The following is a 15,973-nucleotide window of genomic DNA, read 5'->3' on the forward strand; positions in this document are numbered from 1 at the left end:
GATTAATAAGCTGGATTCCCTCATTTTTCGTGTGCACACTTCTCAAACTGCTAAACGGTGTGTTTTTTGCGAAAATTTTCTATAGGAAAGTTGCTTTAAAAATTATATTAATCTATTTTATAATTTTTGATAACTAATAGTATATATTACTATGTTTCGTGTCAGATAACCTACCTACCTCTGAACGTAAGAAGAAACTATTAACCACCTCCTTACTCAGTGTTTTTTGAACCAAATCTTTGAACTCATTAACGGCTGGTTATCTTTATTTTTCTATTGGTTACTTAGTTCTTCATGACAAGTTGCTTGCAATCTCAAAGTTTTTTTTTCCTTTCTTTGATAATTTAGAAGTCATGAATACCGAGTTGTGCTCCATTCGGAAGTCTTTTCTGTTAGTTATTGTTGATTTAACAATTCCAAAATTCAGTACAAAACAATAAGCTCTCATTAAACAGAACTTATAAAACGGAATTTACCGGATGAAGGAGAATCACCTCTTGTAGTGCAGGAAGAACAAAAAAAAAAAGAAGACTAAGCTGAAGAACAATATGTTGGGCCCAGAAGGGATAGTACATTTAATATATGAGCTTATATTCTTGGACAGGGAGTACTGCCTGCCTAGCAACAAGCCAGAGTCTCGGCCTTGCAAGACCAAGAATCTCACAACCACTAACATAAGGACTTCCCCATCCTCATGTTAATTACAGGACAAAGAAACATCCCTGAATCTTCAGATGGCAGTGCAGAACAAATACGTCGACTCATTCAGAAAGCTCAGGCAGGATAGCGGCACGCGTGACTTCAGAAATCAGAGAGAAATTTCATGTTTCCTAGGCGTGATTCAGGTGATTGATTAGCGTACCAGGATGGGTGTTTGTCAGGAGGAAAGGGCTCTGAAACTTCATGGAGTGGAAGAACAGAAGGTGACTGGCCTGCATCCTCATCTCGCTGCCAGTGGCTTTTTATAGAGGCGAAAAATTCAATGCATTAATCCTAATTGCAACGCTTATTTCTTTGCTTAGATAGGATATATGTCTCAGTTACCATGCTCATTTTTATATGAAGGGCTATGGACTGGGTCGATTAAACTGTGCAAGTGAATCTTTCGTGATCCAAATGAAAGGCGATCGACAAGGGGTTCTACTGCATTTAGCCTGCAGAAAGGTTGCATCTCGTTGCCATGTCCAGTGATGTCTAGCTGGCTTGCTACTTGTTTTGATCTGTCTGAATTCCCGGAGTAGCTGCATACGTTGCTACTGTACTTCCCTGTGCAACATGGCTTGCTATGTAGCTGAAAGATTCCATGCATTCGTCCATGTTTAATCTGGTCTCTGGTTTCTTAGGTCTAATTCGCTTTCAAAATTAATTTCCTCAGCTCATCACATCAGATTCCCATCCGGACAGATTAAAGAAGTTCTCTATAAGAGGGTAGTCCCGGCCAAGAAAACCCCAGCTTAATTGTGTGTATATATAACAACAAAAATTAGAGAAAAATATTATCTAGTAACATAGGCAAAATGCACTTTTGATCAATTATATATATGTGTATTTGTTGATAATTAAAAAATACGTTAAGTTGGACCACCCGAAATAAAAATTCGTAAATTCAGACTTTTGATCAATTTTATAGTTCTCTCTTCCTAAAACAGTATTATCTAAAACCTGATAGTGGATCGCAAATTCGCACAATCGCACTCCTAGCAAATGCAAACATGCCTATGCTGAAAGATACCATATATGCCCAATAGAATTTGGCACTAAGGCAAAAGTGCGGCACAAATCATTCTTTTGACTTCTACGTCAACCTTTTACCCCAAGTTTAGCATTAAATAGTCTATCTTTATCTTCATTGATTTGTGACGTAAGTTATCTATTGATGCATCTAATGCAGGACCAAACACATAGGAGAAGTCTAATGGTCTAAATAATTATGTGGTTAAATAAGAAACTTAAGAGTTATGTGTTAGTGTCCTTGGTTATATCTAAAACTTTTCACCTCTTAGTATGAGTGACCCCTGCGTGGTCTATATATATGTAAAGACTATTCGGTTCAAAGGGGGGCTGATGATGAAGTTACCAACTATATACTATTGGTGAACACTAGAAGGAATTTGTGAGTTGCAATTCTAACTAGATTTATGTCTTGTTCGTGTGCATCTTATTTTGATCAATTCACTCCACGTTCTTACCACTGCATCATCTACTCAGCACAAAAGTGTAAATTGGTTTATCCGGTGATATTTATACTGTATGGGGAATTAATTAGTATGATCATTAGGTTGATAACAACGCGACACCCCTTAGTTTATTCATGGAAATCTTATGTTTTCCTAATACTCTAAGACATTCTTACAAAATGAATGAACGAGACATGTGGCTTTGCATGTCATAGGCAGGGCAACGTGGACTTGACCAATTAGCTAGCCCAGACATGGTAAGATGGTGAGCTACGTACTCTCCCGTGGTGGCATGTGTTTCAGCCTTTCAGGTCCATTTTCCATAGTGGGAAAACCGAAAAGATTAATCAATGAACCAACATCAATTTGGTTGAAAGTGCCAAAAAAGCTCTCTCTCTGTTTAGTTCCCAAAAACTTCACATCGAATCTTTGAACACATAAATAAAGCAATAACATTGATGAAACAAAAAAACTAATTGTAAAATCTTGAAACCAATCTTTTGTGCCTAATTAGTCCATGATTATCCATAAGTGCTACAGTAATCCACGCATGCTAATGATGGATTAATTAGGCTCAAAAGATTTGTCTCGCGGTTTCTAGGCTAGCCACGAAATTAGTTTTTTCATTCGTCTCCGAAAACCTCTTCCGATATCCGACCAAATATCCGATGTGACACTTCTCTCAAAAATTTTTGTCAACTAAACGGGGCCTTATTTTGTGCATACATGATGGTTTGCACGGTCTGTTTACTACTTATAGTTGTACATACATATTAAAACCAGTCTTAAATTATGATCACTTTTGCCACTATGGCGTGGCACATAGGCAGGACAGAACATATGAGATCCAAAATGCCCATTTCCCCTGGCCCTTGCGCATATTAGTTGGTGCTTGGATGCATTTGGGGCTCCAATTGAAACACCATTAATGTTCAATTTTTTGTGCAACTTGAAACCAAACAAAATAAGCATACACCAATTCATATATAAGAGCCTGTCAGCTTGGCTTGTTCATCTCACCCCTCACCCAAGGCCTCATCTTTTTATAATATTCACATGATTATTGAAACATAGAGTCCTTGCACTTACATTTGATCCCTCATGGAACGTAAACACAATGGAAGGCCTAGAGACAAAGTGGACTATTTTTTTCAGCCCATCCATGTGGGCAAGTCTTTGCATCCGACCACAATGGCATAAGTAGTACTTCCTCCGTTTCATCTATACTAATATAAAAAAAGGAGTTGGAATTTTTTTTACAGCCACACCACCAAATATACACAGAAATTACTATATCCATTTTTCACCGTTAGATACACACATCCAATGACCTAGAATGTTTTGAAACAACTCTCTCTTGCAATCCTACTTAGGACACACCCCTAACTACGCTCTCCCCTGATGTTGCCGCCCAACGCCACCGTCGCCCGGCGCAAGACGCCCCCGCCCGACGCCGCCTCCTCCTGGCAAGACGCTGCCACCGCCCGGCGCAGGAAACCGCCTCCGCCCGGCGCAGGAAACCGCCTCCGCCCGGCACAGGGCGCCGCCTCCGCCCGGCCCAACACGCCGCCCCCTTCTGGCGCAGGCCGCCGCCGCCGTCGCCCCGCCATGATCACCTCACGCTGTCACGCACCCAGCCCCTCTGCCGACGCTGATCTGCGTCGCCGCTAACTCGCGTTTGTCCTCGCCACTGCCAACAATGCCTGGTCCCTATCTCTGATCTGCGCCACCGCCGCTCGCCCCCACGTCGCCTACCGCCATGATCACCTCAGTCGACGAGGAGAGGGGATATGTGGTGGTGGAGATCAGGAGGAAGGATGTGGGGACGGGGAGCCAGATTCGTTCGTCGTCGGTGAGCTCGAGGGACTTGTGGAGGAGACGGGGAATTTGGAGAAATAGGGCGTGGAGGCGAAGGGACCTTGCTTTGTCCAGATCCCCAACGCAGCCAAGTAACGCAGACTTCACCGGCGCTCGGCGGCGAGGTTGATGCAACACCGAGGTGCTCTTCACTTTATTATATTACTTGTGTTCGTTTGATTTTCAGTAATCAAGATTGGCCTGGCCGCATGAGTAATTAGCCGAAATGGACTTATTTGAAGCAGCAAACTGCGATGGTTCAATGCATACTTGACATCCAGTGATAGAGAATATGAGTTTGAACATAAAGTTCACAGTTAGTATTTAGCAATTTGGATTGCTCAAATACTAGATCATACCCCCCACTATCCTCTGTGTATTTGCATCTGATCCTCCAAAAGGGTATGAACATTTGTCCTTTTATTTCTCAAATATGAATGCTTTAGGGGTTGTTTAGATGGGGCTAAAAAGTTTAGCCCCATATCACATCGGATGTTTGGACACTAATTTAAAGTATTAAACATAGACTAATTAAAAACTAATTTCATAAATGAGAGCTAATCCATAAGACGAATTTTTTTAAGCCTAATTAATTCATAATTAGCAAATGTTTATTGTAGCATCACATACGCTAATCATGAATTAATTAGGCTCATAGATTCGTCTCATAAATTAGTCCAAGATTATGGATGGGTTTTATTTATAGACTACGTTTACTATTTATAATAAGTGTCCAAATATCCGACGTGACTAGGAGCTAAAGTTTAGCCCCTAGAAACAAACACCCCCTTAATGTTGTTTGGATTGTCATACTTGAAAAACATGCAATGTCAAGTGGTATTATGAAGTTATTGGAAAGTTTTTTTTCGAACCAATATTATATGTCCCAACCAATATTGATAGAGTCGCAAACAACGAACCAGAGGCTGGAAGGTCATGACCATCATCAAGCAAATCTTTTAGTGCCTGGAGTGCACAGTACTCTGACTTGGATGATTCATGCTGCCAGGTGCACTGTGCACACGATTGGTAGGAAAAATTCTTCTGTTGTTGTTTCAATCACAAATGGTATTGCATGGAATATCTGTTCTACTACTGAACTATATCACTCGGAAGAGCATTTGAAAGCTCCGGATCGATTTTTGTGATTTCCACTTTGCTAAGATTATGTCCTAAAGCACCGGCATGTAGATGGTACTGCCATTTAAATTATCAAGTAATGCAAATATAATTTCTGTGGAATTTTTGTAGCACACATATTTATGGTTCAAGAAAAGGGTAATATGCGGTTTTGTAGCTATTTAGTATTCATCATAAAAAATATACTTTGGCCATTCGAGACTATATATTACTCCCAGGCAATTACTGTAGTTTATTGTCATACTTAGGTGCTATGAGTTTTGTACCCTCTGTAATGGGAATAGACTATATACAATATCATTACAAGTGCTATGAATTTATACCATCTGTACTGCTATGAATTTTGTAATATTAGTACACGAAGAAAACTCTGATGTGAAAAATGTTGTTGGCTCAGCAGTTGACATTATACAAATATGTTTGGTGGCAATCGTAGTTGGAGTTCAAGAATTAAGTGGATTTGAAAGATATATTGTTAGAATTCATATACTTATTGTCAAATTGCATTGCTTGCTTTTCTTTTTTTTTTGGATTTGATAGATATATTGTTAGAATTCATATACTTATTGTCAAATTGCATTGCTTGCTTTTCTTTTTTTTTTTGGCTCGAGACAGCGATAAAGCTTCCGGTCCAGCTACTGCAAGTACTGAAATTATTTACTACAAATCTATAGACTACGAACCAATCATCTGCGTTATTAAGATATAATATTGTAGGCTTAAAGGTAGATCCTATCATTCATGTTTATTTGGTATAGCTTGGGTAGCGTTTAAACACCATTGTTTAAAAAAAGGAAAGGGGCATTAGGAGACAGAGAAACCACGACGACGCAACGATACAGAGATGGCTACGGCATGTTACGCATAGATAACTGCATAAACGACCGGTCTTTACTTAATAGTTAGTCCCATCCTCCTTAACTAGCAAACAAAAAAATAGTTGGAGGAAAATTGTTGGAGATGGAAAAGATGTAGGGGTCCAATCAAATATTATAGGGTCCTAATACTATATTTACTCACATATTGATACTGCACATAGAGATATCTAGATTTTTTTTGTATTTTTATATTATTTTTAGATAGATATAGCTGAAAACATGCATTGCACGTGCACGGTTACTAGTAATATAAGATGTTTGACTTTTTTGCTTGCAATATTTGATCATTTGTTTTATTTAAAAAATTATGAAAATATCATTTATTTTGCTTGTGACTTACTTTATTATTAAAAGAACTTTAAGCATGACTTGTCATTTTTTTATATTTGTACTAAAATTTTAAATAAGATGAATGGTCAAACGTTGCAACCAAAAAATTTAAACATCTTATATTATGAAACGGAGGTAGTACAAAACTAAGAAACCATATTCCTCCTCTCTCTCTAATGACAAATATATAAGAACAATTGTGAAGATGGTAGATGGAGAGTGACCACTTTTTAAAAGTTGTAAATAGTTAAAATGAGTAAATTGCACATTATGCCACACTTTCTTACTTCGATTTGGCCTCCTATTTTCAGTATGTTTTGGCTTTTGATCGAATAATATTCCCTTTGGTTCCATTTTGGACCAACCCATGTAGTTTATCTCTTCCATCCCCTCGCAAACTCTGGCTAAGCCGGGATCTAGAGGGACTGCATGTACATGATGAGCTCTGTTGGCACTGAATGGCTCGAGCTCAAACTCCATCCACATTACTCCGTCTCCTTCGGCGCTGCTCATGTTCAAGCCGCATCGGTGCTGCTTGAAGCTTAAAAACGTAAAATTTAATATAAGACATAGAAATCAGTGGTATCTCATGATACCTTCCCAAGAATAAAAAAATCCTTAAAAATGGAGTCAGTTGCGAAGCATTAATATACTCCACCGTATGCTTAAAAAGAAGTGCTACTTATTATATTTTTCTTTCTTAATATTTATGTCATTGACGAACACGCAACCAGAGGTTTGAGCTTGCATCTTAATTCTATCGAGGTTGTATTTCTTGGTTTTGAAAGTGCATGCAGGCTCCTAATTTGTTTTGGTGATTAATGACAATCGAATGATGAGAACTAATGCTGTGTGCGAGAATGTGAAGGTATAAACAGTCCTCATGAAAAGTTGTTGTTGCGCCGCCCACGTGAAAAGAGAAGAAAAATCGGTATATCCGTGTTGGCGTGTGTATTTATTTTTTGTTTGAGTCATCTAGGAATACCGTACTATAAAGATGTGCACGCAAATGAATTCTAGGAATGAATCCGGTACTCGGAAATATTTTTTAAAGTGTATCTTTTGCTATCTTTTTAAAGTTGTGCTGGAACATACGGAAGTTCCGATGGTACCTAGGGAACTTCCGAAGAGGTTAGAATTGGTTCGGTAAGAACCACGGAAGTTCCGAAGAAATGGATTTTGGCACTGTAAGATTCACGGAAGTTCCGAAGGATTTGACTGGAACTTCCGTAGACTTGACTTTTCACAGTTGACTTTGAATTTTCTAACTGTTGGTGGGCTGTTATTTTGAATTGACCGGAAGTTCTGAAGAGGATCTTCAGAAGTTCCGAGGAGAGCATCTTTTTCCCCAACGGGCAGAAATTGAGTGGGGAGTATAAATACCCCCTCCCACCCCTAAGCTAGGGTTGTTGCTTCACTTGTTCATCTTTTTTCCTAGGCTTGGATTTCTTCATATTCACTTTGAGCCTTGCTTTCTCACTTTCTCCTCTCCACGGATCTAAGTGATTTGGATTTTGTGTGTGTGAGAGTTGGTTGGTTTAAGTGTTTGGTGTTGACTTCGTGAGAAATTTCTTGAGCACTAAATTCATCTCCAAGATCTTTTTCTAGCTTGTTACTCTTGGTGGTTGAGAACACCTAGACGGCCAGGCGTCGTTCCTAGCGCCGCCAAAGTTCTTGTGGTGCGCCGGGAAAAGTTTGTGAATGTTAGGTCTCACATCCGAAAGGGAAGAGACACCTCGAGTGAGGGGGAACGCAAGAGTGCAACCCCGAGAAAAGGATTGTGAAACCCGACTCAAGCTTGAGCTCCTCAACGGAGAGTACAATCCCCTCAAGGATTGGAACTTCGGTAAAAAGTCTCTGTCGCTACTTATGGTGATATTTCTCTAACTTATGTTTTTAGCTTTGCTTTTGATTGCTGCGTGTACTCTAGTTGCTGATTGTGCAAATCTTGAAGGTGGTTTGCTTATTTAAGTTTTGGTTGGCTAGATCTACTCATTTCTTGTTCTAGATCTGGTGCTGTCCGAAGTTCCGAAGATCAACGGAACTTTTGAAAGGGCTGACCGGAACTTTCAAAAGATTTTCAGTTTCCTTTTTTTGGTTTAATTTTTAAATCGCCTATTCACCCGCTCTAGACCTTAATATACTCTTTCAGCTTTGCGGCTACCGACAGTATGTATATGTTTTGTTTTCATTGGCATGCCCTTGGACGCTGAGCGGAAGTCATATTAGTGAAAATTGAGCGTGTGTCGTCTTTGGATCTTGGCTGGCGAGAGTTTGGAGAGAGGTGAGAGCCTGAGGGGATGGAAGAGATAAATAGTGAGGGTACATTTAAGGTGCAGTGACAAAATAATATGTGGTTCAAAATAACGAACAATAGAACGTTGATAATAAAATGTGTGACAGAATGCATAGTCTATGCTAGGTAAAGGCAATATTACGGTATCTCATGCTACTAGCGGTAGTAGCATCTAACTATGTATTTTTAATAAGTATATTAAAAATTTTATTGAAAACTTTGATAATATATATTTACCAATTTATCTATTTTAACCTGATATATCACACACAAATTTCATAATGTTATATATTTTAGTTCATATTTTACCCCTATAAAATTTTTAGTACATCTACTGTCAATGTAATATAATACAATCAAAGCTCTCAATCTAAAGTCATAATAGAGATGGTAATGGGTCGGGTCGGGTACCGGCGGAGCAAGAACATGCCCGACCTGATACCCGCTCATAAATACTCGAGCCGTACCCGAATTGCTTAATGGGCAAAATATTATAACCATACCCGGCGGGCGCTCGGGTATCCGCTAGTTACCCGGTGGATTTTTTGAAATAAAATATATTCTTAGTTTCTTATCCAATATGCATACAGAAAATAGTAAAAAAAACAATGAACTCAAAATTATAAATAAAAAACAATTATATCAAAATCATATTATCACACTTAAAAATAGTAAACTACTGACCAACTATAGTATCCCAATGAAATATATATGGTTTTTTATATTTGTCAATTGGAAAAAAATAATTGGGTCAGGCGCACATTACCCACGGATAAAAATTAAAACCCGACCGCTAACCATTAGGTAGTCGGGTAGCGGGCGAGTACGCCCACAGGCAAAAAATTATGTCCACATCCATACCCATGGGTAAAATTGCCGTCTCTAACTCACAATGAGAAAGATATGCCAATGTAATATAATACAATCAGAGCTCTCGATCTAAAGCACCGAATGACTCACAATGAGAAATGTATGTTAAAAAAAAGAGCAATTACAGATCTGACCCTATTTTATAAACGAACTATAGATTTGACCCTATTTTTTAGCTTTGCATATTTGGCCTTGTTTTTCAAAAGCTAAGCAGCTGAATGACTCCGCTCCGTGAAAGCCATTTAACGGTGTTAAATGGAGGGTGACTTGACCGTTTTGCCAATGCTGTTTGGAGCCATTGTATGTTAACTTTTAGGAAATAAATATAAATATTTATTCAGAAACATTGAAATATATTCGATAGATTTGATGTTAGTTTGATATATATAATTTCAAATTAGATAAATTTGAACTTAAATTAATGTAATTCAAAATTAATATTTATTTGATATATTTGAGGTTAGTTTGATATATATATAATTCTAAACTCAATAAATTTGAATGTAAATTAATAAACTTCAAAATATGAATTTTATTTGGTAGATTTGAGGTTAATTTGATATATAAATAATTAGAAATTTGATAATTTGAACTTAAATTAATAAATTGTCTTCACTTGTGTTCGCTTCCGTTTGAGTTGCTTTCTTTTAGTTGCCACCCACTTGCACTTCCATCGTCATGATTATTCATGGTGCTGCAGGACAAAGATTAAGTCAAACCAGCCGTACTTTTTCAAATTTTAAATGTTTATATTTTACTTTCGGTGTTATTACCACGCAAGACAGCAACTAAGTCAAACCAACCAGGTAGATGCCACGTCAGCCAAATCCACTCCCTAAACCAAACCACCGAGAAATCTTGTTTACACCCGTTTTGACAGCTGAAGGATTGTACCTAGTACCGCGATTCAACAATAAAAATCGAACTCGCTGTAATGAACTTATTCCTTCCCATTGCGATACGTGGGTTTCCAACCCGTGAAACATGGGCCGGCCCAATAGCCCAATACTCCATACAGCCCGTAGTCCGCGAGCGCTGCCAATATAACAACGACGCGATCCAACAAGAGCCTGCGGTGATCCTAGCTTAGGGTTTCTCCAATCTCGCCGCCGCAGGAGGGTAGGGGAGAGAGATGGCCGAGAAGAAGCAGCGCCCCGGCGGCGCGAGGAAGGCCGAGGTGGTCACCCGCGAGTACACCATCAACCTCCATAAGCGCCTCCACGGATGGTAACGACACCTACCTCTCTACGACCCCACCTCCCCCATTGCTGTGTCCGTCCGTCATTCTGGTAGCCGATCGATGCATGGAGGGATGAATCAACGAATCATGCTCGATTCTGGGAGCCGATTTGTGCGTGTAGGGATCCCGTAGGTTTTGCATTGTCTTGTCATGTCTTAATCCTGCATTTCATTTCGTTTTCATCTCGTAGAAACCTGGAATTGTAGTATTAGTATATTTGGTGAGAAACTGAGGGTGTTAGCAAACCTTGCATTAGTCCGGGGCAATTGAGGAATTGTAGTAGTGGTGATATTCGTGGTGATAAACTGAGAATCTTAGCAAACCGGGTATAGTCAGGTGCCTGTCGTCGTGGCTGCGCACAGTTACATGCCCGGGAGATTGATTCCGTTCATCGTTACACGTGTTGCTTCTTGGAGTGCGAACATGTGTTCCATTTGGATGGGACGTCGGTCCAGCTTTGATGCCCTCATCTGGGTTCATGATTTCCATGTTTTTGGCTTGTTGAAGAATAGGGTTTGTCTTCAGGCGTTTAGGGCCATGTATTTAGGTTGTGATTTGTGTCGTGTGATTTCATCAAGTTTTTGGCTTGTCTAGGAATAGGGTTTGTCTTCAGGTGTTCAGTACAGCCATGTATTTAGGCTGTAATTTTGTGCCGTGCATCATCCGCGCACACCTTGTAGAAGGGCGCATTCCTGGTAGATTGATGCTTTTCATACTTCCTGTTTGCTGTTTTATTGGCTTGATTGCCATTCAAATGCCTGTTCAGTACTGCAATAGAACTTAGGCGGTTATAACTTTGTTCACCACTATGTAGTACTTAACCGGTTATAACTTATGATTTGCACAATCATGTGTCTGATGGCATGGTCACCACTGGCTTTCAACTAGGTGGTTATAAATTGCACTATCATTATGTGGCCACTTCCACAACGGAAACAATCAATCTCATCCTTTATGTTAAAGAACTTTCCTTCTGAGTGCTGACAATGCCATGATTAGCTTGCCTCAAATTATTTTCTTTGACATGGGAGAGTATGCTTTCATAAACTCATGTTAATCTTTCCCTTCCTTCAAAGCTTGATGTTTACATAGATCCAAAAAGTATTTGTTTTATTGTTTTCTGTACCATACATCTGTTGTGGCCTGCGATTTGTTTTATATATGATTTAACATTGTGATTCAGTTCCCTGTAAGGGCTCATAGATATTCTCTGTCATTGCGTAAATGATTGTTATTAGTATACATAACAGAGAAGTAACTAGTACCTAAGATATTTCTTTCATTGAACAATCAGTAGCTTACTGTTAATCCAATCCACAGCACCTTCAAGAAGAAGGCTCCTAACGCCATCAAGGAGATCAGGAAGTTTGCACAGAAGGCTATGGGCACCACCGATGTCAGGGTTGATGTGAAGCTCAACAAGCACATCTGGAGCAGCGGTATCCGGAGCGTTCCAAGGCGTGTTCGCGTCAGGATTGCTCGCAGGAGGAACGACGAGGAGGATGCGAAGGAGGAACTCTACTCACTAGTCACAGTTGCTGAGGTCCCCCCAGAGGGGTTGAAGGGCCTGGGTACCAAGCTTGTTGAGGACGAGGAGTAAATTTGTGCCTTACTAGCATCAAAGCAATTTAATTTTTGTGTTTTGAGTTGTTTGTGCTACGACGATCCTGATCCTGATTAGTGAACAAGCAGAGATTTTTGGTACTGAACCATTAGTAAACTAGCAGACCTTTTTGGTACTGAACTCTATGTGGTATTCAGTGCAGTTGTTTCTTGGTTGCTTAAGGGCACTCCTAGTTGAAGAAACTATAGCAGTTTTCTACGATATAGGATACCGTACAAGAAACTACTACTTCTTAACCTATGCTTTCTATAGCATTGTTCATACAAAAGGTAAATTAAATGCAACAAAAAAAAGACAGATCAATTGTGGCAACTATTTCTATTATCAATTTGTGTATAGAACACATGCTACAGACGCTGGCAAAGAAACAACAAATTCTTTTGGTCCAATACACTTTTGAGAACCAAATATTACCGTATAGCAATTCTAGAACCATATATTAACTAATAATAGCAATCTAGAGATGAATATAATAGGTAGCATATATAGTTCATACATAATAGTTTATTATATAAATTTATCAGTTTTGAAATATGCTATTATAATTCAACTAATTGTAAGAATGCCACTGTAATTTCTAAAATATTTTAGATATGCCATTTTCAGACCAAATTGCTCTTTGCACATGTCAAGGACATAGTAAACAGCAGATGGGCAATATGATCTAATTTTTTTAAAAAAATACACTGAAAGGGTATGGAGTGTCAAATTTTTAATAGTTTTGAAATTATAATGACATATTTATAATTAGTCAAATTGTAATGATATATTTCAAAACTAACAAATTTATAATGGCATAAATCTAATTAACCCTTATAAAAAGCAAAGCAGTATTGATTCTTTCAAGAATTTCCGTCCGTCCGCGCCATGTGCCGTTTCTGCGCCAGGCCGTGCGTCGCGCTCGCGGCCCAATCACGCGCGCTCGCCGTCAGGCTGCGAGCCCACTCGCGCGTAAGGTGGCATCATCCATCATCTCTCATGCATGAAGTTGATGTCCATATCATGTCAGGTATGTTGCACATCTACTCCAAAAGCCATCAGTTTTTCCATCTTCGATCATCTGCAAGCAAAAAACAAACACTGGTCAGATGATTGTTTTTTTTTAAAAAATAGCATTACTTAGTGCAATGGAAAAGGATGAATTGCAAAAAAACAGAAAAAATAAAGAACAAAAATAAACAACATGAGCTATGAGCATGACTTAGCAATATTTTCACACTAAAAGCGGATGCGGGAGCGTGCAGGAGCGGAGCCGGCTGCGCACCATCTGCGTGCGTCGCCGGTGCCGCACTCGATCTGGGCCCAAATCCTATCAAAACTATTGGAGTCTCCCCAACGGAGTTTTGCTGGTTTCTTGCTGTCTTGTTTCTTTCGTCGACCCTCTTCCGTGAACAGGAAATTGTTTCCTTGATTTAGACTCTCTCTCTTCCTTAATTGCCCTGCCACGTTAGCAAAATCCTGAGCCGTGAAGCTAATTAATATACATAGGAACTGTCATAAATACTCATTGGGAGTGTCCTTATTGTTGAAGTGCTGGTATAATCAGTGATGTGCTCTTCAGTCAGTTCATGGCTCCCTAAGCATTTCGGCAGCCAAAATCTCCCTAAAAATATCAGGGAACTAGGGTCGCGTTCGCCGTCGTCCTGTTTAGATAATTTATGCCCCTTTATTTTCCGTGTTCACGCTTCTCAAACTGCTAAACGGTGTATTTTTTAAAAATTTTTATAGGAAAGTTGTTTTAAAAAATTATATTAATATATTTTATATTTTTTAATAATTAATAATTAATTAATCATATACTAATCTATTACTATGTTTTGCATTCCTGTTTAGATAATTTATGCCCTCTCGTTTTCCGTACGCACGCTTTCCGAACTGCTAAACGGTGTATTTTTTTTAAAAAAATTTATAGAAAAAGCTGTTTTAAAAAATTATATCAATCTATTTTATATTTTTTTAATAATTAATAACTAATTAATTATGTACTAATCTATTACTATGTTTTTCGTGTCAAGGATAAGTTAACTTATCCTCACACAGTCGACTGCGGCCTAGAACGAAGATGGTGTATGCTTTGAATGTGCACAATATGTACAGTGGTCACAATCTTCAGGAGGCCAAGAAGGTTCAAATAAATAGAACATGTAACAAACATGAAAAATCTCTTAGAATGTTGAAATAAATGTTCAAATGTGTTGATAAGAGAGTACAATAATTCTATTGGACATTTTTATTGTTCTTTTTTGAGGTTTGGTCAATGTTTTCTAAGCATGTACACGGAAGCGCTACTGCATGTAATCAAGCCTTCTCTTGTTCAAATTACATTTGGATTAATCGCTAATTGATAACAGATGAGCAAAGTTCTACATTGTTGAGCCGCAGTTTTGAGATAGTACAATTCAAATCAAGAAACAAAGATGATGTAATTCTGAGCGAGTGAACACGCTTCACTTACATACAAGATGAACATAAAAATCACACTCTAATTCTAAGGCAAGAAGCAAGCATCAATTAGGCGAGCGAGCAAGCAAACCGGTGGAAGAGAAGAGAAGAGAAGCGTTGGTAAGCTATCTCCGGCGAGGGGGCGCCGGGCCGCCGCCGCGGAGGGAGTCCCAGAAGACGGGCCAGTTGCGGCGCGCCTCGCTCCAGCCGAGCAGGGAGCCCTCCCTGGAGGGGTCCCAGCTCGCGGAGACGATGCCGTAGCTGACGCCGAGCAGCGCGGCGCCGAAGAAGACGAAGGAGACGCCGAAGGGGATCCACGTCGGGACGTCCACCTTCGCCACCGTCTTGAGGTAGTAGAACGCCGGGAAGAACCCCACCCCGACGGCCAGCGGCGCCCCCACCGACACCCCCACCCGCCGCATCATCCGGTTCGTCACCACCTCCGGGATCGCCGCGTCCCTCTCGTCCTCCTCGTCGTCGTCGTTTTCATCTTCCTCCTCGTCCTGCTGCTCCGGGGCCCGCGGGGTCTGCCTCTTCCCCCCGCCGCCGCGGCGCCGCCTGCTCTTCCTCCCGGGACGGCCGATGGTGATGACCTTGGGCTCCGCGTCGTCACTCGGGGAGCCCTTGTTCCTGCGGGCGCGGGCGAGGAGCGGGGCGCGCGCGGGGGTGTTGGGGGCGACCGGAGAAAGGTGCAGGCGGAAGGCCGAAGAGGAAGCGCAGGAGAGAGGCGGTGGAGCGAGCGGCAGCTCCATGGCGAGAGCCACGTCACTCGAGAGCGCAGGGCATCTTATCTCTTAAACGCTCCTCCCTGTGGATGGAGACAGTCAGACAGCGTACAGAGTTTTTTCATTTGCGAAGGACACGTTCTCTCTATGTTACCGCGTGATTAAATATGATAATATATAGAAAAAAAAAGTGACGACCGACGTTGTTACGTATGACAACGGGTTAGAATCATCTCTTTTTATTTATTTAAATTTTTTTTCCATATGACAAATTAAAAGAAAAGAAGAATAATAAAAAATATTTTATTATATTAATGAACAAACTATACCACTCTATCGCTATATATATATATGCTTATAAAATAAGTTTATAAGCAAGTGTTATGGACAAGTA

At 40.0% G+C, this 15,973-nt stretch overlaps 2 protein-coding genes across 2 annotated transcripts; one reads left to right on the forward strand and one right to left on the reverse strand.

Annotated features, from left to right (window-relative positions):
• The first annotated feature begins 10,617 nt into the window (after positions 1-10,617).
• LOC102722685 (60S ribosomal protein L31-like) lies at positions 10,618-12,613 on the forward strand. Its single transcript, XM_006655949.2, has 2 exons — positions 10,618-10,775; positions 12,109-12,613. The coding sequence occupies exons 1-2, from the start codon at positions 10,681-10,683 to the stop codon at positions 12,386-12,388; spliced, it is 375 nt and encodes a 124-aa protein (XP_006656012.1). The 5' UTR covers positions 10,618-10,680; the 3' UTR covers positions 12,389-12,613.
• Positions 12,614-13,252: 639 nt separating this feature from the next.
• LOC102704069 (protein PAM68, chloroplastic-like) lies at positions 13,253-15,728 on the reverse strand. The gene is made up of 2 exons (XM_006656869.3): positions 14,946-15,728; positions 13,253-13,472 (listed from the first exon to the last, which is right to left on the reverse strand). The coding sequence occupies exon 1, from the start codon at positions 15,604-15,606 to the stop codon at positions 14,980-14,982; it is 627 nt and encodes a 208-aa protein (XP_006656932.1). The 5' UTR covers positions 15,607-15,728; the 3' UTR covers positions 13,253-13,472; positions 14,946-14,979.
• Between the last annotated feature and the right edge of the window lie 245 nt (positions 15,729-15,973).

The sequence above is a fragment of the Oryza brachyantha genome, chromosome 6, assembly GCF_000231095.2.
Source record: "Oryza brachyantha chromosome 6, ObraRS2, whole genome shotgun sequence".
Classification (NCBI taxonomy): Eukaryota; Viridiplantae; Streptophyta; class Magnoliopsida; order Poales; family Poaceae; genus Oryza; species Oryza brachyantha.

Bases quoted from the DNA above. Each gene is read 5' to 3' on its own strand.
- LOC102722685 (XM_006655949.2), top strand. From the start codon at position 10,681: ATGGCCGAGAAGAAGCAGCGCCCCGGCGGCGCGAGGAAGGCCGAGGTG. The intron at 10,776-12,108 runs GTAACGACACCT...TCCAATCCACAG, and splicing joins CATAAGCGCCTCCACGGATG to CACCTTCAAGAAGAAGGCTC.
- LOC102704069 (XM_006656869.3), bottom strand. From the start codon at position 15,606: ATGGAGCTGCCGCTCGCTCCACCGCCTCTCTCCTGCGCTTCCTCTTCG.